This window comes from Aegilops tauschii, chromosome 6 (assembly GCF_002575655.3).
Source record: "Aegilops tauschii subsp. strangulata cultivar AL8/78 chromosome 6, Aet v6.0, whole genome shotgun sequence".
Lineage (NCBI taxonomy): Eukaryota > Viridiplantae > Streptophyta > Magnoliopsida > Poales > Poaceae > Aegilops > Aegilops tauschii.
The window spans coordinates 465,141,742-465,166,091 of NC_053040.3; the positions used below are offsets into that span (position 1 = coordinate 465,141,742).

Genomic DNA, 24,350 nt, shown 5'->3' on the forward strand with positions numbered 1-24,350 from the left:
AATGATCGATTTAACTTACTTCTCGAGCATTTGAGTCATGTTCGCATAGTCCTGGGGATCTTTTCGTCTCGAGTCTAAGACGGTTACTACTCCCTGCTCAAGCTTAATCTCTAGGAGAATATAGTGGAAGCTGCGCATGCATGCATAAGTCATCAATTACATTACAATAACCTGGACTAATAAGGGAAACCGAATATGCACAAGACAGTAACACTCACTTGAAGTTGTAAGGAAAGAGTATTATATCTTTGTTTTGATTTAATACCAACGATTGTAGCAAGTTGGCCTCGGCTTCTTTGGGATGTTTTTCAACCGTATATGCATCTATGAGATTTGTGTTAATGAACCCAATATCACCGATTTGTCTTTTCTTCAATTCGGCGATCTTCAATCTGCATAATATAGTGAGGATAATTATAAATACATGCAATGAAAGAGCTGACCTATATAGAGAGACTTAATGACAGAAGTAGTACTACTTACAGACAGTAGCAAGTGATCGTTGTTTTATCGAGGGCCTTTTGATTGTAAAACTGGAAAAATCCTCAAATGGAACATTCAGCAGATCAATTCCAACGAGGTCATGCTCCGGTTTAACTCTCAGCGTCAAAGTATCCATCCCATCAGACTCTCTGCAGGTTTTCATGTACCAATCATGTAGTCTTCGCATCATCGTTGATAGAGATCTTTCATCTTTGACGAGAGGCTTCCCGTAATGGTATTTGTGTTCATCGACCTTCATGATTTCATAATGTACATCGTCGGGCAGGTAATCTCCAAGATTGCTATAACCGGACACCATCCTTGGATCATTAGCGACGATGTCTTTTGACACCTTGAGCGGGGGGCACGATTGGTTCGCTTGTTCGCCGAGCTGGGCAATTTTTTTCCCAGCTCGTCGTTCTTTTAACCTTTGATCACTGACAGTACTTCCCGACCGCTCCGCTTCGGCATATGTCTTTGCAAGAATGCGCTCATAGTTGCCTCTCGGCGGAGACTTTGGTGGTTTTGTCAGGGCAGCCAGAGTGCGCTTTGCTTTCACCGGATCTACCTTCTCCTCCGGAGGTGGATGTTTCTTTGCTTTCACCCCTTCAAAGAAGTTTGTCACTTCGGCTCGCACGATCTTCCTGGTTTCCTCCTCGGTCCTCTCGTATGGTAACTTCTCTGGAGTCTTCAGAGAAGGACCGAATCTGTATTGCCTCCCGCCTCTGGCAGCTGTACTGCTAGACGCCGGCAGAGCAGACGGAGCGGCTGCAGCTATCTTCTTTCCTTGCTTCCGAGGCGGAGGAGAAGGACTACGACGCGCCGGAGCAGCCACAGCGGCGGCGGGTCTCTTCCGCCCTTGCTGACGAGGCGGAGAAGGAGGAGGCTGGCTGCTCTGGCGCGCCGGCGCTGGCGGAGAAGGAGGCGGAGTGCCGCCACGCGCCGGAGAAGGAGGCTGAGTGCCCTGATCACTCGCCGGAGGAGGAGGCGGAGGAGGAGGCGGAGTGCCCTTACTCGCCGGAGCCGTCCAGTTCGGAAGCTTGATGAGCTCCTTCCGCCATAGGCATGGAGTCTTCAGAGCAGAACCCAACCGAGTCTCCCCTTCACCGTAGGGTGGTCAAGCTGGAGCTCCTCAAATCCCTCCGTTATTTCATCCACCATCACCCTAGCATATCCTTCTGGAATCGGCCGGCAGTGGTAGGTTGCGCCGGGTTCAGGAGGTAAAACAGAGCCAACAGCCGCCTTGACTTTGAAGTTCTGCCATTCCGCCATAAGGTGGCAATGTTGAGACTCCGTGATAGCATCCACGGGGTAGCTAGCAGGAGCCGCATGCTCCAGCTGAAGCAGCTCGGTGGAAGCCACGCTGCTTCTCCGCTGAGATGGCGGTGTAGCTTCGGGGGCAGTTTCGGCATGTCGATTGCCGTCTCGTTCCTCTAGCGCTTGAACCCTTTCGTGCAGCTTCTGAATTTGGATCTGCTCCACTTTTTTCCTCCTCTCCTGGCTTTTGTAACCGCCCGCGTCCGAAAAACCAGCCTTCCACGGAACGGAGCCTGGCGTTCCTCGTGTCCGTCCAGGGTGCTCAGGATTCCCGAGGGCCATTGTGAGCTCGTCGTTCTCTCTGTCTGGAACGAACGTCCCTTGCTGCGCTGCATCGATATATTGCTGAATCTTCTTCACTGGTATTCTCAAAAGCTCGTTCGTCCAAACGCACCTCCCTGATACAGGGTCCAAGGTTCCGCCAGCCCCGAAGAACCAAGTCCGGCAACGGTGTGTCCAGTTCATTGTCTGTGGTTCGATCCCTTTTTCAAGCAGATCATTCTCAGCCTTGGCCCACTTAGGTCGGGCTTTGAGGTAGCCACCTGACCCCGTGCGATGGTGAAGCTTCTTCTTTGCAGCATTCTTCTTGTTTGTCGTTGACATCTTCTTACTCTTTTCCGATGTCTTGTGGGCCACAAATGCGGGCCAGTGATCTCTGATCTTCTCATACCGGCCGATGAATTCTGGTGTCTCTTCTTTGTCGACAAACGTTTTCAGCTCATTCTTCCACCTCCTGAATTGGTCTGCCATCTTCTTAAGAGCATGAGACTTGATTAATTGCTCTATAACTGGCTTCTCCGGATCCTCCTCTGGCGGTAGGGTGAAATTTTCCTTCAGCTCAGTCCAAAGATCATCTTTCTGCATATCATTGACATAAGACACCTCAGGGTCTTCCTTCTTAGGCTTATACCATTGCTGGATGCTGATCGGGATCTTGTCCCTAACTAGAACCCCGCACTGAGCTGCAAATGCATCCTTTGTCCGGATGGGTTCAATCGGTTGGCCGTCGCGTGCGATTGCTGTGATCTCAAACCTTTCATCCGAGCACAACTTTCTCTTCGGGCCTCGTCTCTTTACCGAAGTTGTGCTCGATCCGGAGGGCTAGAAAAAAGAAGAAAGACGAGTGTTAATTAATATGTGTACATACCAAAACAATGAATGCATTAATTAGCTAGTCAACACAGGCTTAACTAATATATTTACCTGGCCGGACTCTATTCGGTCACCGGAGCCGTCACCACGGGCTCCTTCTTGCACCAGCATTGGGTCACCGGAGCCATCATAATCATGTCTTTCCTCCTCCACTCTTCGATCACCGTAGCCTGCTTCTTCACCCTGTTCTTCCAGACCATCATTGTCGTTAAGATATGACAAGATATCACCTCCGGCTAAGATTATGTCCCCCCAACACCTCTTCTGCTTGCTCGTCTCGTCCGTGCTCCATTGTTTCTGCAAATATTACAACATGACAATTATTACACAAACATGACAGCAGGTGGATATATTAGTGCAAACGTAGACCTAGCTTATTCCGGGTTTGGGGTGGCCTAGGCAACGCTTCAAGGGTAGGGGCGCGGCGGGAGGGGTAGGAGACCGACATCGTTTTTTTCTAGGGTTTGGGTGTCGTCGAGAGTTTTGGTCGAGCGAGAGGGCCGGGGGGTGCTCCCGTGGTATAAGTTATCACGGTCGAGAGGGGGTATAAATATCGACCGTCCATCATGTCGAAGTTATCTGGGAGGGATTTATATATATCGACAACGACGACATACATACATGGGAAAATAATGTTATCGGGGAGGGGGTATATCGACCCCCCCACGTGTTGAAGTTATCGGGAGGGGGTTATATCGACAACGATGACATACGTACATGGGAAAATAATATTATCGGCGGGGAGGGGGTATATCGACCCCCCCCCCCTCGTGTTGAAGTTATCGGGAGAGGGGTATATCGACGACGACAGACCCGATAAAACATAAGAAAACGAAGAAGAAATAAAAAGAGGAGGAGAAGAAAAGGAATAGAGGAGAAGATCAAAGAAAAAAAAGAAGAAGAAAAAAGAGGAGAAGAAGAAAGGAATAGAGGAGAGAAGAAGAAAAAATAGAACTTTTTCTATTTTTTCTTCTTCTCTTCTATTCCTTTCTTCTTCTCCTCTTCTTTTTCTTCCTTTTTCCTCTTCTTATTTATTTCTCCTCTTCTTCCTCTCCCTTCTTCTCCTTTCTTCCTCTTCTTATTTTCCTTTTTCCTCTCCTTCTTTTTCTTCTTCTTCCTTTCCTAGCTAGATATATAAAACTTTTCTAAAAATGTAACTTTTGCATATATAAAACTTTTCCATGGATCATCATTTCTCATATATATCCATCTATAGCCACATACATATATAAATGGAAAAAATGTTATGAACAAAAATACATATATACTTGGTAAATATTCTATGAACATCATTTCTCATATATATCAATGCATACATCCATGGATCATCATTGCTCATATATCCATAGTCATATATAAAAACTTTCTGTATATGAACAAAAAAACATTTTTTGACATATTTAGCACATTCTAAATTTTCCTAACTCTTTTACAACCACAAAAATTACTCCAACTTCATGACAGTACCCACACTCCATTTCACCAAAAACCTTCTGATCCATAGTTCAAAATTTCAAATTCCATTCAAATGAAATTTGAACCAGATTCAAATTCCTTGCTGAAAACCTATTCTAAACCAATCCAAAAATTCTTAAATTTTGCCATCACCTTTGTCTTGCATCAGTACCTCACCACAAAAAATATCATAAATTCTAAAAATGCCCAAAGCCATCTAGCATTTGATCAAACACCCTCTATATGCACTGTTCATATCTGTAAAAAAATTCAGAAATTTCAGAATGCCCAAAGCCATCTAGCATTCAAATGGACGGCGTCTTGCTGCTGCTCCACTCCTCCTCTCCTCTCCTTCTCCTCTCCTTCTGCTCTTCAATGCGTCGGGGCCGGCGGCGACCATGGAGCAGGGGCGGCAGAGAGCAAGGGGCACTCGGGCGCAAGAGCGGCGCTCGATCGGGACCATGGGAAAGGGGGGGCTCACTTCGAGGGGGGCGGCGATGGCAGGAGTCCGGCGACGAGGACGGCGGGCTCGGGGCGGCACGCGGTGACGGGGACGGCGGTCTCGGGACGGCAGGCGGCGACAGGGACGTGGAGGGGTGGGCTCGGGGAGGCACGCGGCGACGGGGACGACGAGGACGGCGGGCTGAGGGATGCCGGCGACGAGGACGGCGCGGGCTCGGGGAGGCGACGGCGTTGGCGGCGGCGTAGACGGCGATGAGGAGTGCGCGAGCGATTTGGGCAGCCTGGCGGCGGGGGCAACTGGCGAGGGAGGCGACGGAGATGTGAAATTTTCACAAGTCCTGGTTATATAGCAAGGGCATTGGTCCCGGTTCGTGGCACCAACCGGGACCAATGCCACCCTTTAGTCCCGGTTGGTGCCACCAACCGGGACCAAAGGTCCCTTTTCAGCAGCGCAAAGGGCGGGAAGCGGCGGCCTTTGGTCCCGGTTGGTGGCACCAACCGGGACTAAAGGGGGGGCATTGGTCCCGGTTGGTGCCACGAACCGGTACCAATGCACCCCTTTAGTCCCGATTGGTCGCACCAACCGGGACCAAAGGCCTCTTGCTGCCCGCGTCGCGGCCAAAAGTTTAGTCCCACCTCGCTAGTTGAGAGGGGCTCGGAGTGGTTTATAAGCCCCGCTGCGGCTGCTGTTTCGAACTCCTCTCTATAGCAGGCTTCTGGGCCTAACTTTGGCGCGCTGCCCGTTTAGCCTCCTAGCCCTTCTGGGCCTGTATTTGCAATCCTGAGGGTTGGAAGGCTAAGCGGGCAGCGCCCCAACATTTTTTTTGCTGTATTTAGTTTTTTTGTTCTCTTTTTTGCTTTATTTATTTTGTTTTGTTTCTACTTACAACAAAAACTTATTTATTTTATTTTATTTTGTTTCTAATTAATTATTTATTTTACTTTATGATAATTCTTTTTGCTATTAAAGTTTCTATCAAAAAAAGTTCTTTATGAAATTTTTTTTGCTGTATTTAGTTTTTTTGTTTTCTTTTTTGCTTTATTTATTTTGTTTTTGTTTCTACTTACAACAAAAAACTTATTTATTTATTTTATTTCTAATTACTTATTTATTTTACTTTATGATAATTCTTTTTGCTATTAAAGTTTCTATCAAAAAAAGTTCTTTATGAAAATTCTTTTTGCTTTTAATGATTTTGAACAGAAAATACTTCGATAATTTTAGTTGCATCAATTTTATATGATTTTAGTTTCAATAATAATAGAGGTTTCTTATAATGTTTTGAACAGAAAATACTTTGTTAATTTTAGTTTCATAAATTTTATTAAAGTTTATTTTATTTTGTCGGAACACAAGAAGTCCGGAGATGTAATAAGTTATTTAAAATAAAAAAGAGGTGCAATGCTCGTTGATTTGCTTCAAGCCTTTCGGAATAGTGTAGACTGCACTGCACATAGCTCCATGCAGTCTACCTTATTCCTCAAGGCTTGAAGCTAAGCAACGTGAGCATTGCGCCTCTTCTTCATCGTCTCTGCACTCAGGGCTTATAAACCACTCGTAGTGCCTCTCAGCTAGCGAGGTGGGACTAAAAAACTGCTTAGTAAGAAACTCTAGTGCCGGTTCGTGCCACGAACCGGTACTAAAGGTGCTCGTGGGGCCACAGCCTCATTAGTACCGGTTCGTGGCACCAACAGGGACCAAAGGGTGGAATTGGTCCCGGTTCGTGCCACCAACCAGGACCAATGGCCTTGCACAGCGGCGTGGTGGTGAGTTTAGTCCCACCTCGCTAGCTGAGAGAGAGCCGCACCTGTTTATAAGGTGCGGTGCGCCTGAGCTGTCGAGCTCCTCTCTAAAGCAGGCTTACGGGCCTAACCTCTCTATACATGCCTGTGGGCCTACTGGGCCTTCTACGGGCCTGAATCCTGGCCCATGGATGGGTTTCTAATCGTATTCAGGCCGTGGTGGCCCAGTAGGTGGCATAATTTTTAATTTTTGGCCTGTTATTTTTCATGCATTTACTAATTATTTTGAGCTATAAGACCGTAAAATTGAAAAGCATTTCAAATGAACTCTGAGAAGGTTGAAAGTTGGCATGGTATCATCATTTCATCCACATAGCATGTGCAAGAAAGTTGAGAGGGTTACGGCAAAAACTAGATGCACTTCTTGTACAAAACGGACAATGGTATCATACTCGTCTATTACAAAGTTGGCATGGTATCATCATAATAGTTGCGGGAGAAAGTCTTCACTTTTTCTTCGCTTGTGTCATTTGCTTATTGCGCCGTAACCATGGATAATCTTCATCGTTTATCAGGATGCTTGGGTCAGCCTTGACTTTGAAGGGAGGAATTTCATGAAACTTTTCATAATCTTCAGACATGTCTGTCTTGCCCTCCACTCCCACAATGTCCCTTTTTCCTGAAAGAACTATGTGGCGCTTTGGCTCATCGTATGATGTATTCGCTTCCTTATCTTTTCTTTTCCTCGGTCTGGTAGACATGTCCTTCACATAGATAACCTGTGCCACATCAGTGGCTAGGACGAACGGTTCGTCAGTGTACCCAAGATTGTTCAGATCCACTGTTGTCATTCCGTACTGTGGGTCTACCTGTACCCCGCCTCCTGACAGATTGACCCATTTGCACTTAAACAAAGGGACCTTAAAATCATGTCCGTAGTCAAGTTCCCATATGTCCATTATGTAACCATAATATGTGTCCTTTCCCCTCTCGGTTGCTGCATCAAAGCGGACACCGCTGTTTTGGTTGGTGCTCTTTTGATCTTGGGCGATCGCGTAAAATGTATTCCCATTTATCTCGTATCCTTTGTAAGTCAATACAGTCGAAGATGGTCCCCTGGACAACGAGTACAACTCATCACAAACAGTGGTGTCACCTCTGAGACGTGTTTCCAACCAACTGCTGAAAGTCCTGATGTGTTCACATGTAATCCAGTCGTCACACTGCTCCGGGTGTTTGGAGCGCAGACTGTTCTTGTGTTCATCGACATACGGGGTCACCAAGGTAGAGTTCTGTAGAACTGTGTAGTGTGCTTGAGACCAAGAATATCCGTCCCTGCATATTATTGAGTCCCCCAATCCAAGCGTGCCTTTTCCAGTCAGTCTCCCCTCATACCGCGATTTAGGGAGACCTATCTTCTTAAGGCCAGGAATGAAGTCAACACAAAACCCAATGACATCCTCTGTTTGATGACCCATGGAGATGCTTCCTTCTGGCCTAGCGCGGTTACGGACATATTTCTTTAGGACTCCCATGAACCTCTCAAAGGGGAACATATTGTGTAGAAATATGGGCCCCAGAATGACAATCTCGTCGACTAGATGAACTAGGACGTGCGTCATGATATTGAAGAAGGATGGTGGGAACACCAGCTCGAAACTGACAAGACATTGCGCCACATCACTCCTTAGCCTTGGTATGATTTCTGGATCGATCACCTTTTGAGAGATTGCATTGAGGAATGCACATAGCTTCACAATGGCTAATCGGACGTTTTCCGGTAGAAGCCCCCTCAATGCAACCGGAAGCAGTTGCGTCATAATTGTTGGGGATCGTAGCAGAATTTTAAAATTTCCTACGCATCACCAAGATCCATCTATGGAGTATACTAGCAACGAGGGGAAAGGAGTGCATCTACATACCCTTGTAGATCGCGAGCGGAAGCGTTCCAATGAACGGGGTTGATGGAGTCGTACTCGCCGTGATCCAAATCACCGATGACCGAGTGCCGAACGGACGGCACCTCCGCGTTCAACACACGTACGGAGCAGCGACGTCTCCTCCTTCTTGATCCAGCAAGGGGGAAGGAGAGGTTGATGGAGATCCAGCAGCACGACGGCGTGGTGGTGGAAGTAGCGGGGATCTCGGCAGGGCTTCGCCAAGCTTCTGCGAGAGGGAGAGGTGTTGCAGGGGGAGAGGGAGGCGCCAGGGGCTGTGGTGTTGCTGCCCTCCCTCCCCCCACTATATATAGGCCCCTTGGGAGGGGGACGCCGGCCTTGGATCCCATCTACAAGGGGGGGCGGCGGCCCAGGGGAAAGGGGGGGTGGCTTCCCCCCCAAGCCAAGTGGGGCGCCCCCCACCCCTAGGGTTTCCAACCCTAGGCGCAGGGGGAGGCCCAAGGGGGGTGCCCCAGCCCACTAAGGGCTGGTTCCCTTCCCACTTCAGCCCATGGGGCCCTCCGGGATAGGTGGCCCCACCCGGTGGACCCCCGGGACCCTTCCGGTGGTCCCGGTACAATACCGATAACCCCCGAAACTTTCCCGGTGGCCGAAACTGGACTTCCTATATATAATTCTTCACCTTCGGACCATTCCGGAACTCCTCGTGACGTCCGGGATCTCATCCGGGACTCCAAACAACTTTCGGGTTTCCGCATACTAATATCTCTACAACCCTAGCGTCACCGAACCTTAAGTGTGTAGACCCTACGGGTTCGGGAGACATGCAGACATGACCGAGACGACTCTCCGGTCAATAACCAACAGCGGGATCTGGATACCCATGTTGGCTCCCACATGTTCCTCGATGATCTCATCGGATGAACCACGATGTCGAGGATTCAATCAATCCCGTATACAATTCCCTTTGTCAATCGGTATGTTACTTGCCCGAGATTCGATCGTCGGTATCCCAATACCTTGTTCAATCTCGTTACCGGCAAGTCTCTTTACTAGTACCACAATGCATGATCCCGTGCCTAACTCCTTAGTCACATTGAGCTCATTATGATGATGCACTACCGAGTGGGCCCAGAGATACCTCTCCGTCATACGGACTGACAAATCCCAGTCTCGATCCGTGTCAACCCAACAGACACTTTCAGAGATACCCGTAGTGTACCTTTATAGTCACCCAGTTCCGTTGTGACATTTGGCACACCCAAAGCACTCCTACGGCATCCGGGAGTTACACGATCTCATGGTCTAAGGAAAAGATACTTGACATTGGAAAAGCTCTAGCAAACGAACTACACGATCTTTTATGCTATGCTTAGGATTGGGTCTTGTCCATCACATCATTCTCCTAATGATGTGATCCCGTTATCAATGACATCCAATGTCCATAGTCAGGAAACCATGACTATCTGTTGATCAACGAGCTAGTCAACTAGAGGCTTACTAGGGACACGTTGTGGTCTATGTATTCACACATGTATTACGATTTCCGGATAACACAATTATAGCATGAACAATAGACAATTATCATGAACAAAGAAATATAATAATAACCATTTATTATTGCCTCTAGGGCATATTTCCAACAATAATCACGTGGCAGTCATGAGACTTTAGGTTCTGGAACTTTTTCTCTGGCATATTTATTATTCCCTTTATATTCGACGAGAAGCCAGTCGGGACCTTCATACTGAGCAGGCATTCAAAGAAGATTTCTTTCTCTTCTTTCGTAAGAGCGTAGCTGGCAGGACCTTCATACTGCTTCGGAGGCATGCCGTCTTTTTCGTGCAAACGTTGCAGGTCCTCCCGTGCCTCAGGTGTATCTTTTGTCTTCCCATACACGCCCAAGAAGCCTAGCAGGTTCACGCAAAGGTTCTTCGTCACGTGCATCACGTCGATTGAAGAGCGGACCTCTAGCTCTTTCCAGTAGGGTAGGTCCCAAAATATAGATTTCTTCTTCCACATGGGTGCGTGTCCCTCAGCGTCATTCGGAACAGCTAGTCCGCCGGGACCCTTTCCAAAGACTACGTGTAAATCATTGACCATAGCAAGTACGTGATCACCGGTACGCATGGCGGGCTTCTTCCGGTGATCTGCCTCGCCTTTGAAATGCTTGCCTTTCTTTCGACATTGATGGTTGGTCGGAAGAAATCGACGATGGCCCAGGTACACATTCTTCCTGCTTTTGTCCAGGTATATACTTTCAGTGTCATCTAAACAGTGCGTGCATGCGTGGTATCCCTTGTTTGTCTGTCCTGAAAGGTTACTGAGAGCGGGCCAATCGTTGATGGTTACAAACAGCAACGCGTGCAGGTTAAATTCCTCCTGTTTGTGCTCATCCCACGTACGTACACCGTTTCCATTCCACAGCTGTAAAAGTTCTTCAACTAATGGCCTTAGGTACACATCAATGTCGTTGCCGGGTTGCTTAGGGCCTTGGATGAGAACTGGCATCATAATGAACTTCCGCTTCATGCACATCCAAGGAGGAAGGTTATACATACATAGAGTCACGGGCCAGGTGCTGTGATTGCTGCTCTGCTCCCCGAAAGGATTAATGCCATCCGCGCTTAAACCAAACCATACGTTCCTTGGGTCAGCTGCAAACTCAGCCCAGTACTTTCTCTCGATTTTTCTCCACTGCGACCCGTCAGCGGGTGCTCTCAACTTCCCGTCTTTCTTACGGTCCTCACTGTGCCATCGCATCAACTTGGCATGCTCTTCATTTCTGAACAGACGTTTCAACCGTGGTATTATAGGAGCATACCACATCACCTTCGCAGGAACCCTCTTCCTGGGGGGCTCGCCGTCAACATCACCAGGGTCATCTCGTCTGATCTTATACCGCAATGCACCGCATACCGGGCATGCGTTCAGATCCTTGTACGCACCGCGGTAGAGGATGCAGTCATTAGGGCATGCATGTATCTTCTGCACCTCCAATCCTAGAGGGCATACGACCTTCTTTGCTGCGTATGTACTGTCGGGCAATTCGTTATCCTTTGGAAGCTTCTTCTTCAATATTTTCAATAGCTTCTCAAATCCTTTGTCAGGCACAGCATTCTCTGCCTTCCACTGCAGCAATTCCAGTACGATACCGAGCTTTGTGTTGCCATCTTCGCAATTGGGGTACAACCCTTTTTTGTGATCCTCTAACATGCGATCGAACTTCAGCTTCTCCTTTTGACTTTCGCATTGCGTCCTTGCATCGACTATGACCCGGCGGAGATCATCATCATCGGGCACTGGTTCCTCTTGATCTTCAACAGCTTCCCCCCTTGCAGCATCATTGGGCACATCGTCTGGTTCCTCTTGATCTTCAGCAACTTCCCCCGTTGCAGCATCACCGTATTCAGGGGGCACATGGTTGTCATCGTCCTCTTCTTCTTCGCCGTCTTCCATCATAACCCCTATTTCTCCGTGCCTCGTCCAAACATTATAGTGTGGCATGAAACCCTTGTAAAGCAGGTGGGTGTGAAGGATTTTCCGGTCAGAGTAAGACTTCGTATTCCCACATATAGGGCATGGACAACACATAAAACCATTCTGCTTGTTTGCCTCAGCCACTTCGAGAAAATCATGCACGCCCTTAATGTACTCGGAGGTGTGTCTGTCACCGTACATCCATTGCCAGTTCATCTGCGTGCATTATATATAATTAAGTGTGTCAAAAACCATTACAGAACATCATGAATAGATAATTAAGTGACCAAATTAATAGAAGTTCATCATCACATTAGAACCAAAGTACATACATAGTTCTCATCTAACAACATATATATAGCTCTCCAGAGCATCTAATTAATTAAACCATACATTGAAACTATGTAAAACATTTCAATGCGAAAACAAATGTGATCATAATCGCAACCAAGGTAACAATTGATCCAACGGCATAATGATACCAAGCCTCGGTATGAATGGCATATTTTCTAATCTTTCTAACCTTCAAGCGCATTGCATCCATCTTGATCTTGTGATCATCGACGACATCCGCAACATGCAACTCCAATATCATCTTCTCCTCCTCAATTTTTTTATTTTTTCCTTCAAGTAATTGTTTTCTTCTTCAACTAAATTTAACCTCTCGACAATAGGGTCGGTTAGAATTTCCGGTTCAACCACCTCCTAGATAAATAAAATCTATGTCACGTTGTTCGGTATATTTGTCATAAACAATACATGAACCAAATAGTTATAAAAAGATAATATATACCACATCCGAATCATAGACAGGACGAGGGCCGACGGGGGCGGATACCAAAACCATCGCACTATGTAATAAGAAGGAATAATAAAAGTAACAAAATTAGACAAGTAACTATCTAAAGTAAGAATTTTTTCCTTTCAGAAAGAAGATAAGAACAAGAGGCTCACCACGGTGGTGCTGGCGACGAGATCGGCGCGGGCGATCGACGGCGGTGAAGACGGGGACGGGACGTGACGGACCGCTAAACCTAGACAAATCTCGGGGAAAATGGAGCTCGGAGGTCGAGTTTCGAGAGGACAAAGATTAACTAGTGTGGCTCAGACATTTCATCGGACACCTCATGTGCATAGGAGGTGAGCTAGAGCACCCAAATGCCCTCCACTCGCCGGCCAGAAAAAACAGAGCACTCTGAAGTGCTCTGCTGTGGCGATGGGGTATATATAGGAAACTCATTGGTCCCGGTTGGTGGCACCAACCGGGACTAAAGGTCTTTGGTCCCGGTTGGTGCCACGAACCGGGACCAATGCCCCCTTTAGTCCCGGTTGGTGGCACCAACCGGGACCAAAGGCCTTGTGCTGGAACTGGCGCGGTGCGGTGGGATGTTTAGTCCCACCTCGCTAGCCGAGAGGCTTCGACAGTGGTTTATAAGCGCAGCTGCGCTGACCACTTCGAGCTCCTCTCAAATGCAGGCTTACGGGCCTATTCTGTCACTATTTGCCTGTGGGCCTACTGGGCCTTCTGCGGGCCTGAATCCTGGCCCATGGATGGGTTTCTAGTCGTATTCAGGCCGTGGTGGCCCAGTAGGTGGCATAATTTTTTTCCTCGTTTTTTTCTCTTTTGCTTTATTTGTTTTGTTTTGTTTCTACTTACAACGAAAAACTTATTTATTTTATTTCTAATTACTTATGTATTTTACTTTAATTATTTTATTTTTATTTATTTTACTGCTGCTATTTTTATTTATTTTACTGCTGCTATTTTTACTTAATTTATTAAGGTTTATTTATTGTAGTTACTATAGTTTATTTTTTTATTAAGGTTTATTTAGTTTTATTTATTTTATTAAGGTTTATTTATTTTATAAATATAAAAAAATGAACATAGATGCGCTTATAGAGAAAATTAAACCTAAATTCATAGTAAATTTCTATGAAATTTACTATGAATTTAGGTGAAATTCCCTGTATAAGGGCATCTATTTTCACTTTAAGAGAAGCTCAACAAGGCATAGAGGGACGGGCTTATAAACTGGTGTGAGCGCCCTTCGGTTGGCGAGGTGGGACTAAACACTGGCCGCAACTAGGACCAGCCCTTTAGTCCCGGTTTGTGCTAGGAACCGGGACTAAAGGGTGGTGGGCCAGGAGCGTGGCCCATTGGTCCCGGTTTGTCCCACCAACCGGGACCAAAGGGTCCGGACGAACCGGGACCAATGCCCCCACGAGGCCCGGCAGGTCCCTGGCCGCACGAACCGGGACCAATGCTCACATTAGTCCCGGTTCGTGACTGAACCGGGACTAATGTGAAAACTGTCCTGTGACCTAAGCCCTGTTTTCTACTAGTGTAACTACACGACTAGATAAAGAAAATGGGAGATGATGACTTTTGCCTTGCTGACAGGCATCACACACGGACTCATCTTTATTGCTAGACTCGACTGGAAGTTGATGATGACGAAGGACATGACGCACAACGGGAGTAGCTGGATGACCAAGACGGGAGTGCCACTGAGACGGCTTGACACGAACACTGCTAAAGGCGCTGAAACCTGAAGGATTATCAAGCGGATAGAGACCATGGTGGAAGTGACCTCTAAGAAGAACGTCCCTCGTTGCGCGATCCTTAACAAAGACATCAAAAGGGTGAAATTCAACAAAGACATCATTGTCATGAGTAAGTCTAGGAACAGATAGGAGATTACGTGTAAATCAGGAACATGAAGAACATTTTGAAGTTGAAGCTCCCTAGATGTACTAGTTGGAAGAGAAGAATGACCAATATGTGTAATGTGCATACCTGACCCGTTTGCAGCGTGAACCTTGTCGTGGCCGAGGTAGGGTTGGCTCGAGTGTAGCTTATCCATCTCGTTGGTCATGTGATCGGTAGCTGTTGTATCCATCTACCAGCTCGCATCAATGGGATAAGACGGAGTGTGCCCGTGAACAGAACCACCCGAGCCAATAGGACCTTGGGTGGCCATGGCGGCCTGCTTCTCATTGTTACGGCCGTCGTTGCCGATCCCCAGAAAATCACGCTTAAAGCGTTTGTGGCAGCGAGATGCGACATGCCCCTGAAATCCGCAAAGCTGGCACGTGGGGCGACCACCATTAGGACGACCACATGTAGGACATGACGAACCATTAGCGGATGACGATCCTCCACCCGCACGTTTGTTGTTGTAATTTTGCTACTGTGTTGGCGAGGGGAGAATTGCCTTGCCGCCAGATGAACCACCAGAACGGTATGGCGGCCGCGAACCACCACGAGTCACAGTGTTTGCCGAAGGGAATCCACCATGAATTTCAGCCGATCGACGAGACTCAATGCGTTGTTCAGTCTGAAGGAGTCGAGCATAGAGGTCCCGTGGGGGCATCGGAGTATCACGGCCTTGGACCACCTCGACTAGAGAATCATAGTCACCATCGAGTCCATCAAGAATAAAGCCGGTGAACTCCTCATCAACGAGAGGTTTCCCGATGGCAGCTAAGGTGTCCACAAGGTTCTTTACTTTGTTGAAGTAGACCGTAGCCGAGAGGTCATGTTTCTTGATGTCTTGAAGTTGCCGACGAAGGGACATGGAGCGCGCCGTGGATTGAGAGGAAAAGCTACTCTCGAGAGTTGTCCAGGCGTCCCGGGAGGTAGCGGCGAACAGAATCATGCCAGCCACCCCTTCGGTTAGCGACGACTGAATTGCCGAGAGGATCGCTTGATCCTGCTGCACCCAGATTGTGTGCGCTTGGTTGGGGACCATGTGTTGCGTACCGTCTGCCGTAGTGGCCACAACGGTCGATGGTGGACATGGCAGCGACCCATCAACATAGCCGAGAAGGTTATGACTACGAAGTAGAGGCAGGACCTGCGCGCGCCAGTAGAGGTAGTTCTCCGCCGATAGCTTGATGGTGAGCAGATGGGTGAAGTGGAACGGAGCAGGTGCAGGCATCTCAGCCACCGCGGGCTGACGGACAGGAGCAGGCCGAACCGCGGCGGCCGCAGGAGTCGTTGGAGGAGCGGGAGGCAGTACCCCGGCCATGAAGGAGCCAAGGGTGGTGCCAGCTGTGGAGGAACCAGCAGTTGTGCTCACTACCATGGCGTTGCCATGACAAGAGAGGAGGGCAGACAGGGTAGGAGAGAAGATCCCGCCGGTGTTCGCGGCAGTGGAGGACGAGGAGGCAGCGGAAGACATCGGAACGAACTAGTCTGGTACCATGTAAAACTAGGGTATCGATAGGTTGGGGATCGCACAGCCCATAGGGGTGCGTTGGTTCTCATTATATAGCATAGGTTAAATACATATACAGGGTATGTACGATATATGGAAATTACAATCGTATATGACTTGGAGTCTAACACAGTTTAGGCGCAGTTTTGGTGGTTTTTGTGCCCTGACTAGAATCTGGTACTAAGTAGTTACCCTAGCCTCAAGTATGGTGATTTTGAGTAAATAACTCAGACAACCAAAACACGCCCTTAGTGATTGAGGAGATGTTCATATTTCTGTCAACCGACCCCTAGACCTTTTGTGATTGTTCCATTGATGTCTTATAGATTTATAAATTGTCTTCTCGGATCCAACTATCAGCCAGGCTGATATGCATGTAGGGCACAGATGCCTATCTTCACCAACACGACTATATGTTCAACATATACGTTAATCACCTGTATAATTAATCAGGACTTTAACCAATGATACTATAATTCAAGAAAATACCGATACGAGATCGGATTAACCTCGCCGCCACTGCCTCTGGCGGTAGACCATGCCGCCACGGCATGTTTCGTTCGACAGGATTTTGCACGCTGTAGAACAGAACGGGGCGTGAACAGTGCATGTGCCGCCCTATGCACTGGTGCCAGGCTGCTCTGCTGGCCGGTTTGACGAGAGTGTCACGAGAAGCGACGCTCGCAATTCGTCATTTATTTAATGGGCTATATGCATACGCTGATCTTGATCACTCATTCTAACAACCTAACTGTTGCTGCTAATGTTGTTCTCTCACTATTTTCTGTTTGTTTGTTGGGAATGAACTGACATGGCCTTGACCGTTGTGGACTACTCCCTTCATCCATAATAAATGTCATAGTTTTAAATTAAGGTCAACTTATTATACTTGAAAGGAGTATTAGCGTGTGTGCCTGTATGCATGAGCATCTAAGGAGAAACTGCCATCAACTCCCGTTGGTCTTGGTCTGACACATCAATTGTATGACTCAGCTTATCAGCTCCGTCGATTCATCTTACGAATCGATATAAGAAGACCAGCAAAACTTCTCTGGCCCTGGTCCGCCGATTACGCTGTGTCGGTTCCTTCCATGGCAACTACCGGGCAGCTTGAACCTCACAACTGCCGGCCAGCCTGGACATGGCGACCGCAGATCGTGGAGGTTGCCGCCGATGGAACTCATGGCAGTTGCCTCCTTTCCCATGACAAAAAGGTCAGACTCCTTTGTCGAACGTTCTTCCTCATTCCCATCTTTTTTTATGCATTTAGTCTTCCAGCTCACCAGCAGTAGTAGTGGCAGCGGAGTGGCCTACGGGTTCCTGGCTTACCTGCCGCACGATTAGGCGGTCACGGCCGGGCTAGGCAGCCTCGACATCCAGGATACGAAGGCCATGGTCAACTCCTGCTTGGAATGCTATAGGTTGGCATCACTGCAAACTTCTTTTGAGAAAATTTCTACGAGGATAGTACAAAGTTTTGGTTATTGTCACAGCTAAAGGTTTTACACAAATTTACGATCTCTATGGCCTCTCTTATATTGCCATATTATTATCTTGTTGGTTATTTTATTATGTTTTCTTCCTATAGGACAAATGTGATAATACTTGTGTTGCATGTGCACCTTAATAGTTAAAATAAAAAATACTCCCTCATCACATCCTTGAGAGAACTAACAAACGCGACCCGCTCGGGAATGTGCCGCAGCAAAGCTGCTTCACCATGTTATAGCCCTGCTCGTGTGGATTTCATGGGCTTGCCGTGTGTTCCGACTGCAGATAGATCCGGTGTACTAGTTTGCTATGTGTGTGGATTTTGATCTGCCACTTCGTGAAGGGAATTTGATTGGGTATGTGTGTGGGCGCGCATATACATGTGGAGAAATCGTAAGAGGTTGTAAATTCATGAATTTCTTTTGAAAGCACCGAACGGAGAGAGATTGAGAGGACATGCAGCGGTTAAAAATGGAGATGATATGCAGCTGTTACATTGAGAGGATATGCAGCGGTTAAAAGGTAAGCAAGCAGTTCACAACTGGCCATAAGATGAGATCTATGCACACCAGCAACTTGAGAGAGAGAGAGAGAGAGAGAGAGAGAGAGAGAGAGTATCAAAAATCAAACATCCATAGTGTGCCACCGCATGCGCGAGGTCTTTCTAGTAATATATGTCCAACTCGACAGTATAGTGACAACTTTATTGCAGTTTGATTACACACTTAGACGAAATTACCTGGTCCACCGTAGTACATATGCATACCCTCCTTATCAATGCCATAACCATCAACAGTATATTTTGTTATATCACTAGTTCCAGTGACGACTCTGTTCTCATTTGGAGTAACAAGCTTGTTATTCTCATCAATAATTTGGATGCTCTTTATGAAAGCTGCTTTGCCATGTCCTTCAGAGGCAAAATGTCCACTACCCATTTGTGGAGAATCAGATGAAGCCATCGGGCCCGAAACATGCCCACCCCATAATGTGTAATTACCTTTATCCCTAAGGTAAGTGAATAATGAACTTGGCCAATATCCGATGGGTATATTTGCTTCACCATATGCTACCCACCAATTCTTTGTCTTTGTGTCCTAATAAAATTCAGAACATGAAAGTAAAGGCTATAAATTGCATACAATGGTGTAAAATTTCCATGCATACGAGGCTATTATACTTAATATTATAGCATGAATTTCTTGTCATAACCTTTTACTCATAGCAAGGACTAGAAATCAGTATTTATGTGTTAATCGTAGAAGTTCAAATATATGCCAGAATCAAAAGTGCTTTAATAATTCTAACCGGGAAGTTCAGTTTTAAGCCATGCTATTTACAATTTGCGAAATTTTCTCAAAAGATATATGTAGGAGTGAGATGATAGGAAACAACCTATCAACTCTGTTTATAAAGTAACTCAATTTATATCATAGTGAACTACCTAAATGATTATGTACATAAATATGTGATGTAAATTCATGTTTGTGCATACACTGCTTCTACAACCTATATAAGAAAATTAAACTAGAAGCACAAGGGAATACCTTGAAAATAAGGATCTTAAGTACATAATGTTTCCCATTATAGACTGAAACATGTTGTAATCTTCCACCAAGACCAAAGTTGCGGTTAACTTGCACGAAACCAGGACATGTGTGATCATAGCAGGACTTGTTCGATGCGCCTGCATGCTGGCACACATGTTTACTATAGGTTAACAAAACTATAAAAAACTTATATTTGTAATTCCTCATTATAATAAATCTGCAGTTGATAATAAAATATGTTTCCAAAAACATATTATTCATTACCCAAGCAATATGAAACCTCGCGAAGCTATCACCAACCAAGTTTGGAGCTACCGAATAACCAACAATTATACCATCAATTCCATTTGGCCCATTATCAATTTGAACCCCCGTTGCACTGAGATCCTTACTATCTTTCTTCACCTTTGGCTCATAAACATTTAATATAGCACGTGCCCCGTATACATCATCATAATATTTTATTCCTGCCACCTACAATCCAGAATAATTAATGACATTCAATATGATGACTAAATATTAACCACTATATATAAGGAAAATAGTGTATAATATTTACGACTATCTTAAAGCTGCCAGTACAAAAAGATATCATAGATAGAACCCTTCAAGAGGTTTTGGAGACATTTGGTAAAACAAATGAAATTCATTCGCATAGACTGGAAAGAGTGTCGATACGCAGGTTATTATTTATCTAAAATAAAAGAAATATGAAAGTATAATATTAAAACTAACCACTCAAAATTTCAAATAAGGATGTCCTTTGCTCCTAAATTTATGTGATATTGAATGGATTGCTCAGTTTATTGTTTTGGTGACTCACATCCATATATTTCGTCTTGCAAAGCATCATTTAAGTATGAATTTAAACTAGAATCTCTTAAATTTTGTTTGACTATGTTGACCTATTTTTACAATTCACTATGTATGCAATAGCTATGTGTAGTTTCATAATCAACCTATGATAATTAGATCATTTTGAAAATGAAAATAAAAAACTCACCCCTTGTTGCTTAAACTTGGTAAACACAGCATCAATATTGTGTCCTGCTACATGCTCCCTTCTATTGTTACGAAGTATTGGAATTGTTCCAATTGGGCATTCGATGACCGATGGATGCGCTTCGGATTCAACATTTAGGAATGGAGATTTGACATTTAGTCCATTCGGAAAGGAACTTGGCCCCATCTATTTGACAAGAAAACATGATCACCTTATAATAAAAGGAATTGGTACAAATTATGATTCTCGCAACTAGAAGGTAGTATCACAATAAATCGTATGAATTATTATACTTCAAAACATAGTATATCACATAAATCAGGATTTATTTCCATCATTTGTTACCTTTGTAACATTCATGTATGTTAGAAAACTTAATATTCGTCTATGTTCCCAAACATAAAGCTATATCAGTAAGAGCCCCACTACGATTATAAATCTACCAATATGGATGTAATATACCTGAATTTTGTGGTCTTTCAATAATGGGTGGTTAAGAGCTGGTTGAAGATTCACATCAGTGCAATCATAGACATCTCCTCCATCCGTCTGTTTGATTCATCTTCTTGTTAGACATAAAAAAATAATGCAATATGCATAATAAGATTAATACTTTCTGAGCAAAATCATAAATACTTTTCTTACCACGATAGTTTTATCAACTTGTCGAATCTGGTCAATATTTTCCCTGTTCTTTGTAGTTCTTACATCTTCTCCTCTGATGGCTAGAACAAGATATGACATGAGAAGTGCCACTCCAAAAGCTTGCCACCTTTCATCGTGGAAACTTGAATTGTCAATTTGATAATGCGTATGCAACCATATGTATATATATAGGATTTCGAGCCTATCACAAATTTAACTGTTGCCATTCATGCAATCCAATTTATGGCCTAAGAATCCGCTGATATATATAAAATAAATATTATTAATTGCCATAAATATAGTAGAATATTTCTGACGCATTTAAATGACTGACATATTTTCATGACACATGAACACCTTGAAATACATGCGATGAATCAGAAGCATGAATCATATCTATGGCAATTATGAATATTTATTAGGGACCGCTAGGGATAATATCAGAGTACTGCCTGACCGTAGGATGAGAGCATGGAAAGCCGTTAGATTAGTATATGGTTGGCCGCTGCGTGAGGAGTTTCTAAAATTGAAACCAATCAACGCTAATTGCGCGGGATTTGCTTTCAACTTTTCCAGATTTGGAGGAAACTGATTTCGGATTTTAAGGAATGTTGCAAAAAAGATATTCCATGCCACGCAATTTGCTTCCTTATTGTCATCCAATTTATGGCCTAAGAATCCGCTTATATATACAATTTATTCCGGATTTTAAGGAATGATGCAAAATGTGTTTCCACACTAGTTCAATACCAAAAATGGTAGACCTACGTAACCTTTTTCTTTTTTTTTTAGAATCACATCGTTCATTCATTTATTCAACATATATAGTTTGGAATTTCCGACGATACAAGGCTTAAAATACAGTCCGGAGGGACCTGAAACCAAACTTTGCACCCCGCAAAAAAAAAAAATTGCATGGTTGTTCACTAACACCCTTTGTTTGCTAAGATATGAACAGCTTCATTGGCGGAACGTTGCACCCATTTGACCTGAGACTCCTGCCGTGTCCGGAGCAAAGATTTAACATCTTCAACCACCGGTCTAATAGCCGACAGGTTCCTCCTGGAGCCGTTTAGCATACCGACCAGCCCTTTGCAATTCATATCTATCACCAGCTTCTGAATGTTCATCTCCGCAGCAAGCTGAGCCGCTCTTTTGCATGCCAACAACTCGAGCATCTCAGGGTCAGAGTTGATAGGGTAAAAATGGCATGCTGTCGCACAGAAGGCGCCATTGTGACCCCGAAGAACCACGCCGCCACCACCTCTCTTCCCTGACTTCGTGGTTGCTCCGTCGCTGTTTGCTTTCGTCCACCCTTCCCTCCTAGGGAAGCCCGCGCTCCCGCGGGATCGAGGGCTTAACCTTTGCAGTGACCTCATTTGCTGCACTCCATTGCTCCATGCATGCCACCACTGTATTTGCAATAAAACGCGGCTCAGCGATTTTCTTTCCCTCTCTTGCTTCATTCCGTGCCAACCATAGACCATATAGACCCTGCACCATGGCGGCTCGTGCGTCCGGGCACGCCTCACCAAACCATGCCGACATCCATGATGCTAGCGCACTCTGGGAGCACCTTTTTCCGAGTGCATAATATTCCAGAATAGCGCCGAATGAGGGCATGACCAGAACCTATGAATGATGGTCTCTTCTCGTCCACACGCTGCACAAAAGAAATGAAGTGGTATTGGGCTGACATGTACCTGGTTTTGGAAATTTGATATAGGCATTTTATCGAACAGTTGGCATGCAGTTCCTGGGCAATCACACTTGAACTACCGTAGGTGAGCTCGGTCATGGACGCCCGCCGCCGGCGACTTGCGCACCGTACTGGCCCTCTTCGATGGCGTCATGACTCATGACGTCGGTCAGACATGGACCTAGATGCGCTGGACCGTGGCATGGCCGTTAACTTCCTGGCGCTATGGCGTGCATAAACCACACCGTGGCCGCCAGCGTCCGCGGTGCAATCATGTGCAGGTGAGCGTGGCGTGCGCGCGTCGAGGGCCGATTTGAGAAGGCCAAGCACTCTTTTGGGTTATGATGTGAGCCAGATTTGGAGCTTGAATTGAAGCTAGCCACCGGGAAGCTGGGCTTCAGCTTCGCCAGCGCGACGTGCTTCGCAGTCAGGGAGGTCGCGGCCATGGCCACCGCCTCGCCCGTTCTCTAGAGCAAGGTGAAGCCCACTCTGCCTCGCTGGCCGCTCCGCCGTCGCCCCCTTTGCGTCTGACTCCTCATACGCGTCGCCCGTCCACCAGCTCGACTGCCTCGCGCTTGCCGCCGCGGCGCTCTTCGTCGAGCTCGTGGACGCTCTGCCCCGTCTACCACCGCATCCGCTTCGCTCGTGGCCGCCCTGCGGCTCGTCTACGGCGAGCAGCTGCATGCGTGCTGCGGGGTGGTGTGGCGCATGCTCGACCACCAGCGCAAGGTGTCCGGACTAGAGCTCGGTGCGTCGCAGTCGGCGCGGAGGCGGAACGCACACGAGGTGCTCGACGAATATGCGATTGCTGCATGAGGGGGAAGGGGGAATATACGTGGCAGTCAACTTGAGATGTTCTAGTCAAACGGAAACATGTCGACCCGATACCGCTTGATTTCTGGTTTTGGACGAAACATGCTGGTTTCAAAACATGTGAGAGACCAAATGTCGATACAAAAAATATGAGGGGTCAAGTGTCTACTTCTGATAAACTTGAGGGACAAAAATATAATTTTCTCTTAGTTTTTTAATATGATTTAGAAAATGCCCACGCATTTAAACATTTAGCATTAGGAAATTATTTTAAAAAGAGATCATGTTTTTAAAGGTGGGCATGTGTTCAATTTGCTATTTGTTAATATAAAAAGTTGGTATGTGCCTGCACATTGGTGATTGTGCATCCTAATCGTGCAAAGGTCATGCATATGTTCATCGTATTTGTATCACCTTAATGTTAGTTATGAGTTAATAAAAACACCTTTTTTCAAACAAATTGGGTTATCGCCGAGTTTATGTCATTTTTGTCCCTATAGAACTAATATGCTCAGTTTGTGTGTGGAATTGAGCAGTGCATGATAAAAAAATGTTTAAATTATTTCATATGATAAAACATACACATTATTTGTAGTGGAGAAGCACAATACATATAGAGATGTAAGGAAGATAATCTAGAGGTAACCAAATTTTAGTTCATCTCTTGGAATGGAGAAAAAAGATTAATATAATATTCTATCTGCTATATATGGGACTCTTTTTAGATTATCAAATTTACCAACTCCATTGAAAATGTTTCTATGACCATTAAGAACCTTAACCAAAATTTAACAGGTAAAACTTTTTTTCGACTCGAGACTTAACCCAAGAACATGCCCTTGGACAAGTACTTCCGCCGCGAGTACAGTAGCCAGCTGAAAACTTTTCACTCCATGAAACTGTGATTGGCCGAGAGGAGAGAAGTAAAAGCCTCAA

At 45.7% G+C, this 24,350-nt stretch overlaps 1 protein-coding gene across 1 annotated transcript; it reads right to left on the bottom strand.

The window, feature by feature from the left end:
- Window positions 1-18,429: 18,429 nt before the first annotated feature.
- Window positions 18,430-23,047, bottom strand: LOC109731651 (protein neprosin-like). Its single transcript, XM_040393790.1, has 8 exons — window positions 22,847-23,047; window positions 22,435-22,565; window positions 20,903-21,029; window positions 20,720-20,806; window positions 20,258-20,443; window positions 19,519-19,728; window positions 19,252-19,398; window positions 18,430-18,801 (listed from the first exon to the last, which is right to left on the bottom strand). Exons 1-8 carry the CDS (start codon window positions 23,045-23,047, stop codon window positions 18,430-18,432), a joined length of 1,461 nt encoding a protein of 486 aa, XP_040249724.1.
- Between the last annotated feature and the right edge of the window lie 1,303 nt (window positions 23,048-24,350).